Source organism: Physella acuta, unplaced genomic scaffold (assembly GCF_028476545.2).
Source record: "Physella acuta isolate Inbredline_101_S28 unplaced genomic scaffold, ASM2847654v3 ptg000103l, whole genome shotgun sequence".
NCBI classification, from domain to species: domain Eukaryota; kingdom Metazoa; phylum Mollusca; class Gastropoda; family Physidae; genus Physella; species Physella acuta.
In genome coordinates this window covers 499,383-513,800 of record NW_026731623.1, presented here as the reverse complement: position 1 = coordinate 513,800, position 14,418 = coordinate 499,383, and the positions used below count along the sequence as shown (strand labels likewise).

Genomic DNA, 14,418 nt, shown 5'->3' with positions numbered 1-14,418 from the left:
ACGCCAAATAATCTGTGTATAATAGCTCGGACTATTATTAGTATTTTATACATTCCCAAGCGTTTATTGAGAAATCGGAAATAGCGTAAATTACTACTTCCGGTCAACGGAAATTACTCAAAATTTAAGTGAAGGTAGAGAATTAGATCTTTTACTTACACGTGAAATTTCATTTATCTATCAGAAACAGTACTTCAGTTACAGGCTTTTAAAAAATTAAAAGTAGAACAAGTTCCACTTCCGGTTACCGGAAATCGCTGAAAAGTTAATACAGAACTAGAAATTTGATATACTACATGAATATACATTTTCATCAAACTAGCTGTGTTTACAGACATAATTGCAAAGGCCAGTTTTCCCGACTCGATTACGCATAGAACGCCAAAATTTTGAAATAGTTGCATTTATTATTTTTGTCGGATTAAAATAAGTCCCCTATACTCTGTCGTATATGATGAATAACTGAGGTGTAAAACGATGAAAACTGAAAATTTCATGTGATTTTTGTGCATGATTACAATACTTCCTCTATACTGTGTATACGAGAAAGTAAAAAATATACGAGAAAGTTTAGGAGAGACCACTCCTGCTTTATTATATATATATATATATATATATATATATATATATATATATATATATATAAATATAGACAAGCATTAAACAACAAAATTCAATGTAAAGAAACATTGAAAAGAATGGTTTATTAACTGAAATGAGCCAGTTTTCATGACAATTAAGCACAATTTGGTTAGGATTTACAGTAACATTTTTGTAGACACCACCAATCTCTTGATAGTGAAGTCCTGCTGTAGGAATGTTTAGAGAAAATATAATGGCGACACATCTAACAGCCAAAAACTATATCAATCTACAGGACCAAATTGTTAGATACACACTTTATTCTGTCAGCTGAATCCTCCAGTTCAAAGGGAATATCTGATATCTGTGAGAAAAACTATTCAGTAAAAACATATTACATGATGTAGTTGAGCTAAAACAGTTGCTGCCATGTAATGAAAACAAAACTAATAATTGTGTGTTATGGTGACTAAAGTAAGTAATCTATTTTACACTGTTTTCTTAAAGCAAAAATGTTGTATCATTTCTAGGTTGGAAACTGTGAATGTGATTTTAAATTTCAGGAAGATGAAAATAAAATAAATAAATAAAACCATTTTAACATTTTTCACAGCAATAGCATCAAATAACAACCTAGCTTCATACCCTTATAGATTAATAAAAATGTATTGCACTTTTCTCAATAACATTTAAAAGACAATCATCTTGAAAACATATTCAACATAAGTATAAGACAAATTGTAAAAATTGTAATTGGATCATTAAATGAATCCTATTTAACATAGGAGAACTTGTTAAAATTGAAGAGCTATCATTTATTAATGAAACATATTTAACCTAAGACAACTTGTAAAAATTGTATATGTATAATTAATTAATGATATTGAACATAACTTGTTAAAGTTGTAATGAAATATTTAATGAATCTTTTTTAACATAAGAGAACTTGTTAAAATTGTAATGACATCATCATTAATGAATCATATTTAATATAAGACAATTTGTAAAAATTGTATGGATGTCATTAAAAGAATGTTTGAAAGCTTAGTGAACATACAGTTTTATAAACATATACTACACAGCTTTATATACATTAATAACATCACATTAAGATTTGTGTACATTAATGACATCACATTAAGATTTGCACATGCCCTTTATGGCAGAGAAGTAATCGAGGAGTAAGAACTATGTAAAAAAAAGGGGGGAGGGGGAGAATAGACAAGGTGAATAGTTATTAAAGTGTTAATCATGGGAATATGGCAAAGGAATGTTCTCTACTTGTAGAAAATAGCTTTAGTACAAGTCTCTGAAGTGTAAACATCTCAGATCTGTACAAACTCTGTACAAGTCTCTAATCTGTACAAGTCTCTGTACATGTCTCTAATCTGTACAAGTCTCTGTACATGTCTCTAATCTGTACAAGTCTCTGTACACGTCTCTAATCTGTACAAGTCTCTGTACACATCTCTAATCTGTACAAGTCTCTGTACATGTCTCTAATCTGTACAAGTCTCTGTACACATCTCTAATCTGTACAAGTCTCTGTACATGTTTCTAATCTGTACAAGTCTCTGAAGTGTACATGTCTCTGATCTGTACAAGTCTCTAATCCGTACAAATCATTTAATCTCTAATCTGTCCAGCTTGAACATGTATTTGTATTTAGGAACTGCTAATTTTTTTCTTTTTACCCATTCAACACAATTTTATGTCAGTAAACCAGTAAACAAGTTATGATTAGTAATGGCTAATTTTGTGTAGTTTGGAGAAACTTATGATAAAAGTTATGATTAGTAATGGCTAATTTTGTGTAGTTTGTAGAAATTGTGATAAAAGTTATGATTAGTAGTGGCTAATTTTGTGTAGTTTGGAGAAACTTGTGATAAAAGTTATGATTAGTAGTGGCTAATTTTGTGTAGTTTGGAGAAACTTGTGATAAAGAGGTAAACAAGATTATTGACGCAAAGTACAGATTCACAATAACAATTTTCATTGTATCAGCTCACAACTAATATTATGCATCCAAAACTAATGGTGCAGTCATGCAGTACATAATATGTCATTGCCTGTTTCAGAATACCCACTAATGCTGCCAGATTTGCCTAGTGACTGCCACAAGGCCTAGTAAATGAGGCACAACTTCTGACCACACGATAACTAAACATCTTCTTTGTACAACTCAACTTTTAATGAAATTTATCTACTATATAATATAAAAATTTATCTACTATATAATATAAATGAGAGAGCTCTAACGGCTCATTAATTTACGTCGTCTACAAACATTTTGGATTTTAGACACCCCCCCCACATGTGGACGTCCACAAAGTGTCTAATTTTTAGACATCCACCCCCACCCCCTCCCCAATGTGGATGTCCTAACAATGTAATAGACCTCTCAAAACTTACTACCCATTTCCTATTCAATACTGATACATGGCTTTAATATTTTCTGTTTATTTTTAGGCCTAAATATTAAAAGTAGAATGTAGCCTGTGGTGAAAAAAATTAGTATGTTTTAAATGTCAAAGTATAAGTATTTTTAAAAATTTCAAGCGTTTTCCCCATTACCAACCAAAAGCGCATGCAAAGTATTAAACCCATTTGGGGGTGGGGGGTGCTACCACAGTATTGTTCTCCTTACTTGTAATAGTATTATTTTCTGCACTCCTTGAATGTATTTTTAATGATTAATGAATAACCCCTCCTCCGGTTCATGGTTTCAATTTCTGTTTACTTAATTACTCGCTTTCCAAAGAGGCTTTATTTATAAAAATTAGGGTACGTCCATATATGACAACCCCTCCCCATGGATGTCATAAATGGATAACCCCTAAAGAAACCATAAACAAATGGATTAATTCGCCCCAGCCAATCCATTGGCTTTGTAGTTATATTTTCTAAGCAAGCTACAACAAACCAGTTAAACTTTATCCACACACTTCACCATGTTTATGCATTCCACTCCAAACCTGTTGAGTTGATTTATTGTCGGACTGTGCCCTGACCTCCCCATGCCATTGGAGGCCTGTCAGACTGCCCTGACCTCCCCATGCCATTGGAGGCCTGTCAGACTGTGCCCTGACCTCCCCATGCCATTGGAGGCCTGTCAGACTGTGCCCTGACCTCCCCATGCCATTGGAGGCCTGTCAGACTGCCCTGACCTGCCCATGCCATTGGAGGCCTGTCAGACTGTGCCCTACAGATATGTCCAATAACTTGATTCTAAAGCTACACAGACATGTCCAATAACTTGATTCTAAAGCTACACTGCTTTTTTCTTATTGTCATCTATAAAAACTAATCCATCTTAAATTCATTGCAGTTAAAATTTAGACCCCCCTCCCCTTAGGTTGGTATAAAATTAATCCAGGTCATAATCAGATTCACTGCTGCTTAGTACACTGTCCTGTAGAGAAAAAACATATTCTTAGGGTAACAGTAACTGTCATTCATAATTGAAACTGTATTTTGTAAAGCTAAGCTAACATAATTATAGCATTTGGTAAAGCTAACCTGAAACTTAGAATGCCATTTAAAAGCCCTGAACATTTTGGGTAACAAAACATTGAAAAAACTCCTTACTTACAAATCCACCTTGATCCATAATCCAGGAAGCGCACGTATCAGTAATGTATTGTAGTGTAAATTCTTTGGCCTTTGAGGCTACCTTTGACCCCCGGCCAACAGCAGAAATAACACCTTTCGTGGTGTAAAAAAGAAAAGCCAAATGGTTCCAACTAATTTCAGTTCCTATTGAGTTCTGGACAGTACTTCGAAAGCGTTGATAAGCTTCCTGTGTAGTGCGCTCTTCAACTTCTTCAATAGCTACATTCAACTGGAAGTACATGGAAAAGTTTAATAGCTACTGATAACCAATAGTGGAGCAACAAAATAGCTACGAAACTCAATAGCTACATTTTTTAAACAAAGCAAATGTTAAAGTATAGTTTAAAGCATAGAAATTGCAACTTGAAATAAAATTTATGCTTAAAATATCTGAATGGTTCTAGCGTGAGGAAAAATGTAACCAGTGAATGTTGCAAACATTAAACTAACGTGAGTTGAGTTGCGATCACCAATGTCCCTTAGACACATCATTATTTCATTTTCTAGTGTTGAAAGTGAATCTAAAAGGCAAAAAAAAATCATGCTCATTAATATAATTTGTTCACATCTTAATGAATAATTGTCTAGGCCTTCTGTCTGGGTCACAATACTTGCAGGGAAACAACTTTTGGATTAGCATATTGTTAGTTTAAAAATTGTCTTATCATTTTATTATTTTTTCTGATGTTAGTTTAAAAATTGTCTTATCATTTTATTATTTTTTCTGTTGTTAGTTTAAAAATTGTCTTATCATTTTATTACTTTTTCTGTTGTTAGTTTAAAAATTGTCTTATCATTTTATTACTTTTTCTGTTGTTAGTTTAAAAATTGTCTTAACATTTTATTACTTTTTCTGTTGTTAGTTTAAAAATTGTCTTATCATTTTATTATTTTTTCTGTTGTTAGTTTAAAAATTGTCTTAACATTTTATTATTTTTTATGTTGTTAGTTTAAAAATTGTCTTATCATTTTATTATTTTTTCTGTTGTTAGTTTAAAAATTGTCTTATCATTTTATTACTTTTTCTGTTGTTAGTTTAAAAATTGTCTTAACATTTTATTACTTTTTCTGTTGTTAGTTTAAAAATTGTCTTATCATTTTATTACTTTTTCTGTTGTTAGTTTAAAAATTGTCTTAACATTTTATTATTTTTTCTGTTGTTAGTTTAAAAATTGTCTTATCATTTTATTATTTTTTCTGTTGTTAGTTTAAAAATTGTCTTAACATTTTATTATTTTTTCTGTTGTTAGTTTAAAAATTGTCTTAACATTTTATTATTTTTTCTGTTGTTAGTTTAAAAATTGTCTTATCACTTTATTATTTTTTATGTTGTTAGTTTAAAAATTGTCTTATCATTTTATTATTTTTTATGTTGTTAGTTTAAAAATTGTCTTATCATTTTATTATTTTTTCTGTTGTTAGTTTAAAAATTGTCTTATCATTTTATTACTTTTTCTGTTGTTAGTTTAAAAATTGTCTTTTCATTTTATTATTTTTTCTGTTGTTAGTTTAAAAATTGTCTTATCATTTTATTACTTTTTCTGTTGTTAGTTTAAAAATTGTCTTAACATTTTATTACTTTTTCTGTTGTTAGTTTAAAAATTGTCTTATCATTTTATTATTTTTTCTGTTGTTAGTTTAAAAATTGTCTTAACATTTTATTATTTTTTATGTTGTTAGTTTAAAAATTGTCTTATCATTTTATTATTTTTTCTGTTGTTAGTTTAAAAATTGTCTTATCATTTTATTATTTTTTCTGTTGTTAGTTTAAAAATTGTCTTATCATTTTATTACTTTTTCTGTTGTTAGTTTAAAAACTGTCTTAACATTTTATTACTTTTTTTGTTGTTAGTTTAAAAATTGTCTTATCATTTTATTACTTTTTCTGTTGTTAGTTTAAAAATTGTCTTAACATTTTATTATTTTTTCTGTTGTTAGTTTAAAAATTGTCTTATCATTTTATTATTTTTTCTGTTGTTAGTTTAAAAATTGTCTTAACATTTTATTATTTTTTCTGTTGTTAGTTTAAAAATTGTCTTAACATTTTATTATTTTTTCTGTTGTTAGTTTAAAAATTGTCTTATCACTTTATTATTTTTTATGTTGTTAGTTTAAAAATTGTCTTATCATTTTATTATTTTTTATGTTGTTAGTTTAAAAATTGTCTTATCATTTTATTATTTTTTATGTTGTTAGTTTAAAAATTGTCTTATCATTTTATTATTTTTTATGTTGTTAGTTTAAAAATTGTCTTAACATTTTATTATTTTTTCTGTTGTTAGTTTAAAAATTGTCTTATCATTTTATTATTTTTTCTGTTGTTAGTTTAAAAATTGTCTTAACATTTTATTATTTTTTCTGTTGTTAGTTTAAAAATTGTCTTAACATTTTATTATTTTTTCTGTTGTTAGTTTAAAAATTGTCTTGACATTTTATTACTTTTTCTGTTGTTAGTTTAAAAATTGTCTTATCATTTTATTATTTTTTCTGTTGTTAGTTAAAAAATTGTCTTATCATTTTATTATTTTTTCTGTTGTTAGTTTAAAAATTGGCTTAACATTTTTTTTTTTTGGTTGTTAGTTTAAAAATTGTCTTATCATTTTATTATTTTTTATGTTGTTAGTTTAAAAATTGTCTTATCATTTTATTATTTTTTCTGTTGTTAGTTTAAAAATTGTCTTAACATTTTATTACTTTTTCTGTTGTTAGTTTAAAAATTGTCTTAACATTTTATTACTTTTTCTGTTGTTAGTTTAAAAATTGTCTTAACATTTTATTACTTTTTCTGTTGTTAGTTTAAAAATTGTCTTAACATTTTGTTATTTTTTCTGTTGTTAGTTTAAAAATTGTCTTATCTTTTTATTATTTTTTCTGTTGTTAGTTTAAAAATTGTCTTAACATTTTATTACTTTTTCTGTTGTTAGTTTAAAAATTGTCTTAACATTTTATTATTTTTTCTGTTGTTAGTTTAAAAATTGTCTTAATATTTTATTATTTTTTCTGTTGTTAGTTTAAAAATTGTCTTATCATTTTATTATTTTTTCTGTTGTTAGTTTAAAAATTGTCTTAACATTTCATTATTTTTTCTGTTGTTAGTTTAAAAATTGTCTTAACATTTTATTACTTTTTCTGTTGTTAGTTTAAAAATTGTCTTAACATTTTATTATTTTTTCTGTTGTTAGTTTAAAAATTGTCTTAATATTTTATTATTTTTTCTGTTGTTAGTTTAAAAATCGTCTTATCATTTTATTATTTTTTCTGTTGTTAGTTTAAAAATTGTCTTAACATTTTATTATTTTTTCTGTTGTTAGTTTAAAAATTGTCTTAACATTTTATTACTTTTTCTGTTGTTAGTTTAAAAATTGTCTTAACATTTTATTATTTTTTCTGTTGTTAGTTTAAAAATTGTCTTAACATTTTATTACTTTTTCTGTTGTTAGTTTAAAAACTGTCTTAACATTTTATTATTTTTTCTGTTGTTAGTTTCAAATATGTGTTATCATTTTATTACTTTTTCTGTTGTTAGTTTCAATATGTGTTATCATTTTATTACTTTTTCTGTTGTTAGTTTCAAGATGTCTTATGATTTTATTACTTTTTATAATGACATTTTTTTACAATCTATTCAAAAAGTATATTTTTTCATAATTGAATAATTGAGTTCCAATGTAGTTAAGCTAGTATATAAGAAAGTATAAGTATAAGAAAGTGACCTATCAGCAGTGTTCCCTATCAGCACTTTGATGTCAAAGAACCAAAAAAATAACTTGTTACAGTTAGAGAACGGAGCAAGAATAGTTATGGGGAACATATCAAACATTAGAAAAGTTATGGGGAACAGATCAAACATAAGAAAAGTTTTGGGGAACAGATCAAACATAAGAAAAGTTATGGGGAACAGATCAAACATTAGAAAAGTTATGGGGAACAGATCAAACATAAGAAAAGTTATGGGGAACAGATCAAACATTAGAAAAGTTATGGGGAACAGATCAAACATAAGAAAAGTTTTGGGGAACAGATCAAACATAAGAAAAGTTATGGGGAACAGATCAAACATAAGAAAAGTTATGGGGAACAGATCAAACATAAGAAAAGTTATGGGGAACAGATTAAACATAAGAAAAGTTTGGGGAACAGATCAAACATAAGAAAAGTTATGGGGAACAGACTAAACAGAAGAAAAGGTTAGGTCAAATGATGCAAATGGGGAAGTAGTTACAGTTAATGGGTTAAATGTTGAAAATGTTTAGGGTTAAATGTTGAAAATGGTTAGGGTTAAATGTTGAAGAAGGTTAGGGTTAAATGTTAAAGATGGTTAGGGTTTAATGTTGAAGATGGTTAGAGTTGAATGATGGAGAGGGTTAGGGTTAAATGATGGAGATGGAAAAGGTTATAGTTAAATGATAAAGGTTGAATGAACCTGGTGTGGCTGCAGTAGCTCCCCTTGGATCAGACAACCCAGATGAATAAGAATCCGCCATCTCTGCAAGTTTCTTAGCAATTTTTCCATACGGCACTTCCTTGTTAGGGCCTTCAACGTTAGGGTGTTTCAAGTCAGAATCTTTCGCTGTTGGCACCAAAGGGGCATTAAAACCATCTGGAACATCTTGTAAAGGATAATTAGATTTATATAATTACATCTGATTTACACATTTATTACATAATTACATATAAAAATAAATATGACTGCAACATCTTAAGACTTTATGCCATCCAAGTAATAACCCAAGTAACCCCAATATTGTAATGATGTCAGCACACCCTAACCCTAACCCAAGTAACCCCAATATTGTAATGATGTCAGCACACACTAACCCTAACCCTAACCCAAGTAATATTAAAACCTGTTACCTTCCTCAGGTACAGTTATAGACACATCAGCACACATAATCACGGCACCTTCTCCCAGCTCTGCAGTTTGATGAGTTGCTATAACATCATGCAGCTGAGATAAACAAGTTCTATGCTTAAGGCTAGGTTGCTTTACAGTTTTTGAAAGCTCTGGTGGGTTTGGAGTGTTTATATTATCTTCAACATCAATAAAGGATATGTCATCAGCAGGGCTATCAAGGGCATTGCTTTGTATACTAGAGAGGATATTAGGGATTGAATCTTTAGTGTCATCTGACAATGCATAATTAGATGAGGAGGTTGGTGTGGCAGGTTTGGTTGAGGAAGAACAGCCCACTAGCAATATGTCATCATTGCATTCTTTAGTGCCTTCTGCCAATCTGGGGTGTGCCTCCCCCTCCAAGCAAGCTGTGTGGAGCTGGGTAGAATGTTTGCTGCCATTGTGGGTACCATTGCCTGAAGAAAACAAGAACCAATTATATTAGTTGATTTACATGTCAGTAGTTTTACATGTCAGTAGTTTTACATGTCAGTAGTTTTAAATGTCAGTAGTTTTACATGTCAGTAGTTTTACATGTCAGTAGTTTTACATGTCAGTAGTTTTAAAGTCAGTAGTTTTACAAGTTCAAATCAATAATTTTATAATTTAATTTGAAAGTGTTTAAATTCCCAAAAACTTAAGTTAGATACAATTTATTAAAAAAAAAGGTTTACTGTAGATCCTGTAGTTTGTGTTTTTAAAAAAAGGGTTATTGTAGATCTAGTAGTTTGTATTTGTCTTATATGATGGGGGATAGTCTTAAAATAAATTCACAAGCTTGAAGAAAAACTCACAAAAAAGCAACCTAACTGAACATTTTCTAAATAGGATGAACTATAGCAGATGACACGTTTTGTGAACAATGTGTGAACCCAAGAGGAAAGAGAAACTGAAAAATGACACCCATTTAATAACAAGTGAATACAGTATTATAAAGAATAGAACTGAAGTATGGCAATCATTTAATAACAAGACACCATTCTTAAAGTGAATACAGTATTATAAAGAAAATGACTGAAGTATGGCACCCATTTAATAACAATAATTTAGGTTGATCATTGAACTTGGTGGGCAAGAGAACAGATTGAACTAAGTGAACTTTTTTTTCATGCACTTGTGTTTGTTGAATGATAAAAAAAAGAGTTTGGATCAATTAAGTTACCACCATTAGATTGAATGCTAAATTTAATGTAGACATTTCAAAATTAGATTGAATGCTAAATTGATGAAGATATTTTAAAAAATGATTGAACGCTAAATTGATGAAGACATTTCAAAATTTGATCCTCACTTGCAGTTTGAGTATTATTTTCTTTTTTTGCCCTAGTTGTTTCAGGCTTAGATTTTTTTTTTTTACTTGATGGAGACTCCTGATTATTTTGAACATTTTTTGCCAAACCAGTTTTCTGATCTCTATGAAACAGATGAACAAGCCTTTCTTTAGCTCTTTTAAATGGGCTTTTTTTCTTTCTTGTAGACACTGACTGAGGCTTTTCTCCTTCTGAATCAGCAGATGAAACAGTATGGTTATTTTCCTTTCTGGCAACCTGGTTGTCTTTCTTGGGATTGCAGCCTTCAGACCCACGATGTATTGGAGGTATTGTCTGACTCCTGAAAATAACCTTCCCTTGTCCAGCGTCACTAACTTTAAGATTGACTTTATTTGGGTGAGGGTCACTCCGTGATCGGCCAACAATGTTGGATCCTCTATTCTCAGATGACCAGTCTAAAAACTCCTCAAAAATCTGGTGGGCATCCATTCTAACTTCCAACCCTGTCAGATGGTCAGATCTTTTGCTGACTTGATACATTCTTCAGTTGAACCTAGAAATATATTTGACTGATGTAAGGTGTAGTACAAGAACTATTTTAATGAAACTGGCCTAATGGAATGTTGATGAAACTGGACTAATGCAATGTTGATGAAACTGGCCTAATGGAATGTCGATGAAACTGGCCTAATGTAATGTTGATGAAACTGGACTAATGGAATGTTGATGAAACTGGCCTAATGGAATGTTGATGAAACTGGCCTAATGGAATGTTGATGAAACTGGACTAATGGAATGTTGATGAAACTGGACTAATGGAATGTTGATGAAACTGGACTAATGGAATGTTGATGAAACTGGACTAATGGAATGTTGATGAAACTGGACTAATGGAATGTTGATGAAACTGGACTAATGGAATGTTGATGAAACTGGACTAATGGAATGTTGATGAAACTGGACTAATGGAATGTTGATGAAACTGGACTAATGGAATGTTGATGAAACTGGACTAATGGAATGTTGATGAAACTGGACTAATGGAATGTTGATGAAACTGGACTAATGGAATGTTGATGAAACTGGACTAATGGAATGTTGATGAAACTGGACTAATGGAATGTTGATGAAACTGGACTTAATTTAAATGAGAAGACTGCCCCTTATACTATTTAAATTGAGCATGGGCTATTCAAGCCGAGTTGGAAAAGTCCCAATATGGCTATTATTTCATTCTATATACAACTGGTCATAACAATAACGTAATAGCGTTTGTCTGGATTTGGAAATGAAGAATAGATTTAGAGAGTGCTATTTTTTTAATTTATATATTTTTAGAAATATTAAAGGTTATATGCATATCAGCTACGTAAATGATAAATTAGGTGCTGTTAAGTAATTATTTAGTACTATGGCTTACTTAAATAGTAATTTTTTTAATCAATAATTATGCGTCATTTTTGTAGTTCATTATGCTATCTAACTGCCAATTATTACTATTAGTATTTTGTTGTGTTTTATTGTGTCTGTTAAATTTGCTAGTGTTAGGTCCAAATATTTCTAAATGCCCTATGTTTAGCCATATAGCCCACACAAAGTCATTAAATATGGAACATCTAAAAATCTAGGATGTCGTGGTCGTGTTGAGAGCGTAGTGCATTTCAATTCTCAAAAGTTACCAGTTAGGAACTTAACCGTGCTGTGATTCCCCTTCACTTGAAAAAGTTTTTAACTAAGTTTGTAGATTTTATGCAAGTGATAATTTGCAAGTGTTTTTAAATATTTATTTAAAAATTATATTATAGCCTAAATAGGCCTAATTATTATTCTTTGCATTTTCAGGGCACATATTTTAAAATATTTATAAGTTTTAAGCTTTTCAAAATAGGGCTCTCTAACAATACAAATTTTGAAAAATAATTCTGATTAAAAAAAAAATTTATGCGCAAAATAATTGCAAATTAGGCCTTAGCCTATAGCTGTTATTAAATTTTCTGTATTATTTCAAGTGGGATAAAATAAATTGTGATATGATTTTTCAAGATAGAATTTTTTAAAGATCAGTTTGCTGTTTTTTTTTTATTCCTGGAGTTGTCTCCCATTTAGGATAAAAAAAGGGCACTAAGAGTAGGGTGTTGCCTAAGATTTTAAACTTCATTATTTTTATTGTTCAAGATGACTTAGACTTAAATAGGCCATTTGATTCACTGCTTACGGGTTTGTTTGTTATCTCACAGCGCAAGCTATCGAAGCGATTTCCTAAGATGGCGGCGCTGTATTGTTTTCATTAAGGGGTAGAGGGATAAAACCAATGATTTTGAAGCCATCGTCAATTTTAGTCATCGGAATTATCCGTTTCTAATTAAGTCTGTTAATCAAGAATAGTTAGGTGTACTTTTGACCTAATTTCTTTATTTATATTGCAAGCGGCGCTTTAGTGAAAGTTGCTCTTTTTATTCTTGTGTTAACGTGAACTTAAGATCAAATAACTTCTAAACTACGCTTCTAATGTTAACCAGTGTATGATTAAGCAATGGTTCAGAGTTTTAGCTTTATATACATGACAACGTCTGGGAATAATTCTCAGGTCCCCCCGGGTCCCAATAGCCACGGCCGCTATTTGGACCCGGGTCCTAATAGCCTCGGCCGCTATTGGGACCAGCCAATAAAATTGTATGATGTATGCTACACGCCTACACTGTTCACATCTAAACCAAAGTGAACTCACATCGTGTCGGTATTTTTCTTGCGCTGACCAGAAAACGCGAGAGGGCGATCAATGGAGCAACGATGTTTATATAATTGGCTTGTTTAAAAACCTAAATCTAGAAAAAAATATACAATCTTTAAAAAAAAACAATTAAAAAAAGACACTAATGCAAACAACTCAATGGAATGTTAAACTTAGATAAATACACTTTACTTCACGCAAAAACGAGAGCTTTGATAGATTCCGATCCCGTAAATGATCGAGAATCGGGAGGTACTGCGTTCTCCACTCGACCACGACGTCTTATGATAATTACTAAATATTTAATGATTTTGTATATACAGCTAAATATAGGGTATTTAGAAATAGCAACACAAGAACTAACGCTAGCTAATCCGCATAACAAAATACAATAAAAGACAACAAAATACAAGCAAATCCACAAGAAAAATCAAATAAACATAAAAGGTAGGCTATAGTATAGGCCCTAATTAAATTTTAATACAGGTTGTACAATAGCTTAACGAACTTAATGCCGGGTCCCAATAGCCACTCCTACCAATTAATTTTAGGCCTAGAACTAGAATTTTACCTTTTAATTTGAAACCAATAAAATAATATTACTTAAACTTAAAACGATAGATTATTATTAATATTAGGCATTAGGCCTACCTTGTTATTTTAATATTTTTTTAATAGGCCTAGATCTAGAGTAGATAGATCTAAGTACTAATAACTTCCTAGATATCTGATATTTGATATAGATCTTAGATCTAGTATGTAGTATTACTAATACTACCCCAATACTCCAAATACTGTATTAGTAATTAGTTGATGATTGCTAGACAGATCTACTAATTAGTAATTACTTATACCAGACTCTAAATTCGAGATCTAGACTAGAGATCTAGATCTAGATCTAGATCTAGATACCTTATTCTCGAGTAAACAAGGAAGTAGAAGTGAGTAGCATATTTAACGCAAGATTAAGTGTAGCCGTATCGCGCCTTTCTCGTTGATTATCTCATACGACTCAAACCTAGAAATGTTTCTCAAACACTTGCCCCCCCTCCCCCCCCCCCCCCCCCCCATTTAAAAAAAAAAGGCCCAGATGTGACAACCGTTTCTAGCGCTTGGGGACAAAATCTACCGTACAGCAACTTGAGGTGAGCTCAAATCAAAGGCGTCGCGAGGAAGGGGTGGGGGTAGGGACCGCACCGGATGAAATTTAAGGCGGTGAAACCATGGCGAAAAATTACAAAATATATATCATGGATAATAAATGTTATGACTTGCATCGTTTACCTCTCCCTGGCCACTTCAGTTCAGTTCAAGGTGGGGTTGAGGGC

General features: G+C 30.5%; 1 protein-coding gene across 6 annotated transcripts; it reads right to left on the bottom strand.

The window, feature by feature from the left end:
- Positions 1–677: 677 nt before the first annotated feature.
- LOC131931203 (uncharacterized) lies at positions 678–14,114 on the bottom strand. 6 transcript variants are annotated; one of them, XM_059287922.1, is made up of 8 exons: positions 14,003–14,102; positions 13,088–13,184; positions 10,380–10,912; positions 9,049–9,504; positions 8,618–8,803; positions 4,645–4,715; positions 4,175–4,423; positions 678–3,994 (listed from the first exon to the last, which is right to left on the bottom strand). In XM_059287922.1, the coding sequence occupies exons 3-8, from the start codon at positions 10,897–10,899 to the stop codon at positions 3,950–3,952; spliced, it is 1,527 nt and encodes a 508-aa protein (XP_059143905.1). In that variant the 5' UTR covers positions 10,900–10,912; positions 13,088–13,184; positions 14,003–14,102; the 3' UTR covers positions 678–3,949. The 6 variants fall into 6 exon arrangements, with proteins under 6 accessions (XP_059143905.1, XP_059143932.1, XP_059143898.1 ...); XM_059287949.1 differs by lacking the exon at positions 13,088–13,184 and having other exon boundaries at positions 4,171–4,423; positions 14,003–14,114; XM_059287915.1 differs by lacking the exon at positions 13,088–13,184 and having other exon boundaries at positions 14,003–14,113.
- Between the last annotated feature and the right edge of the window lie 304 nt (positions 14,115–14,418).

Coding starts and splice junctions, on each gene's coding strand:
- LOC131931203 (XM_059287915.1), bottom strand. CDS start 10,899: ATGTATCAAGTCAGCAAAAGATCTGACCATCTGACAGGGTTGGAAGTT. Junction 8,804..9,048: donor TATAACTGTACCTGAGGAAG/GTAACAGGTTTT, acceptor ATCCTTTACAAG/ATGTTCCAGATGGTTTTAAT. Junction 4,424..4,644: donor GTGATCGCAACTCAACTCAC/GTTAGTTTAATG, acceptor ATGTACTTCCAG/TTGAATGTAGCTATTGAAGA.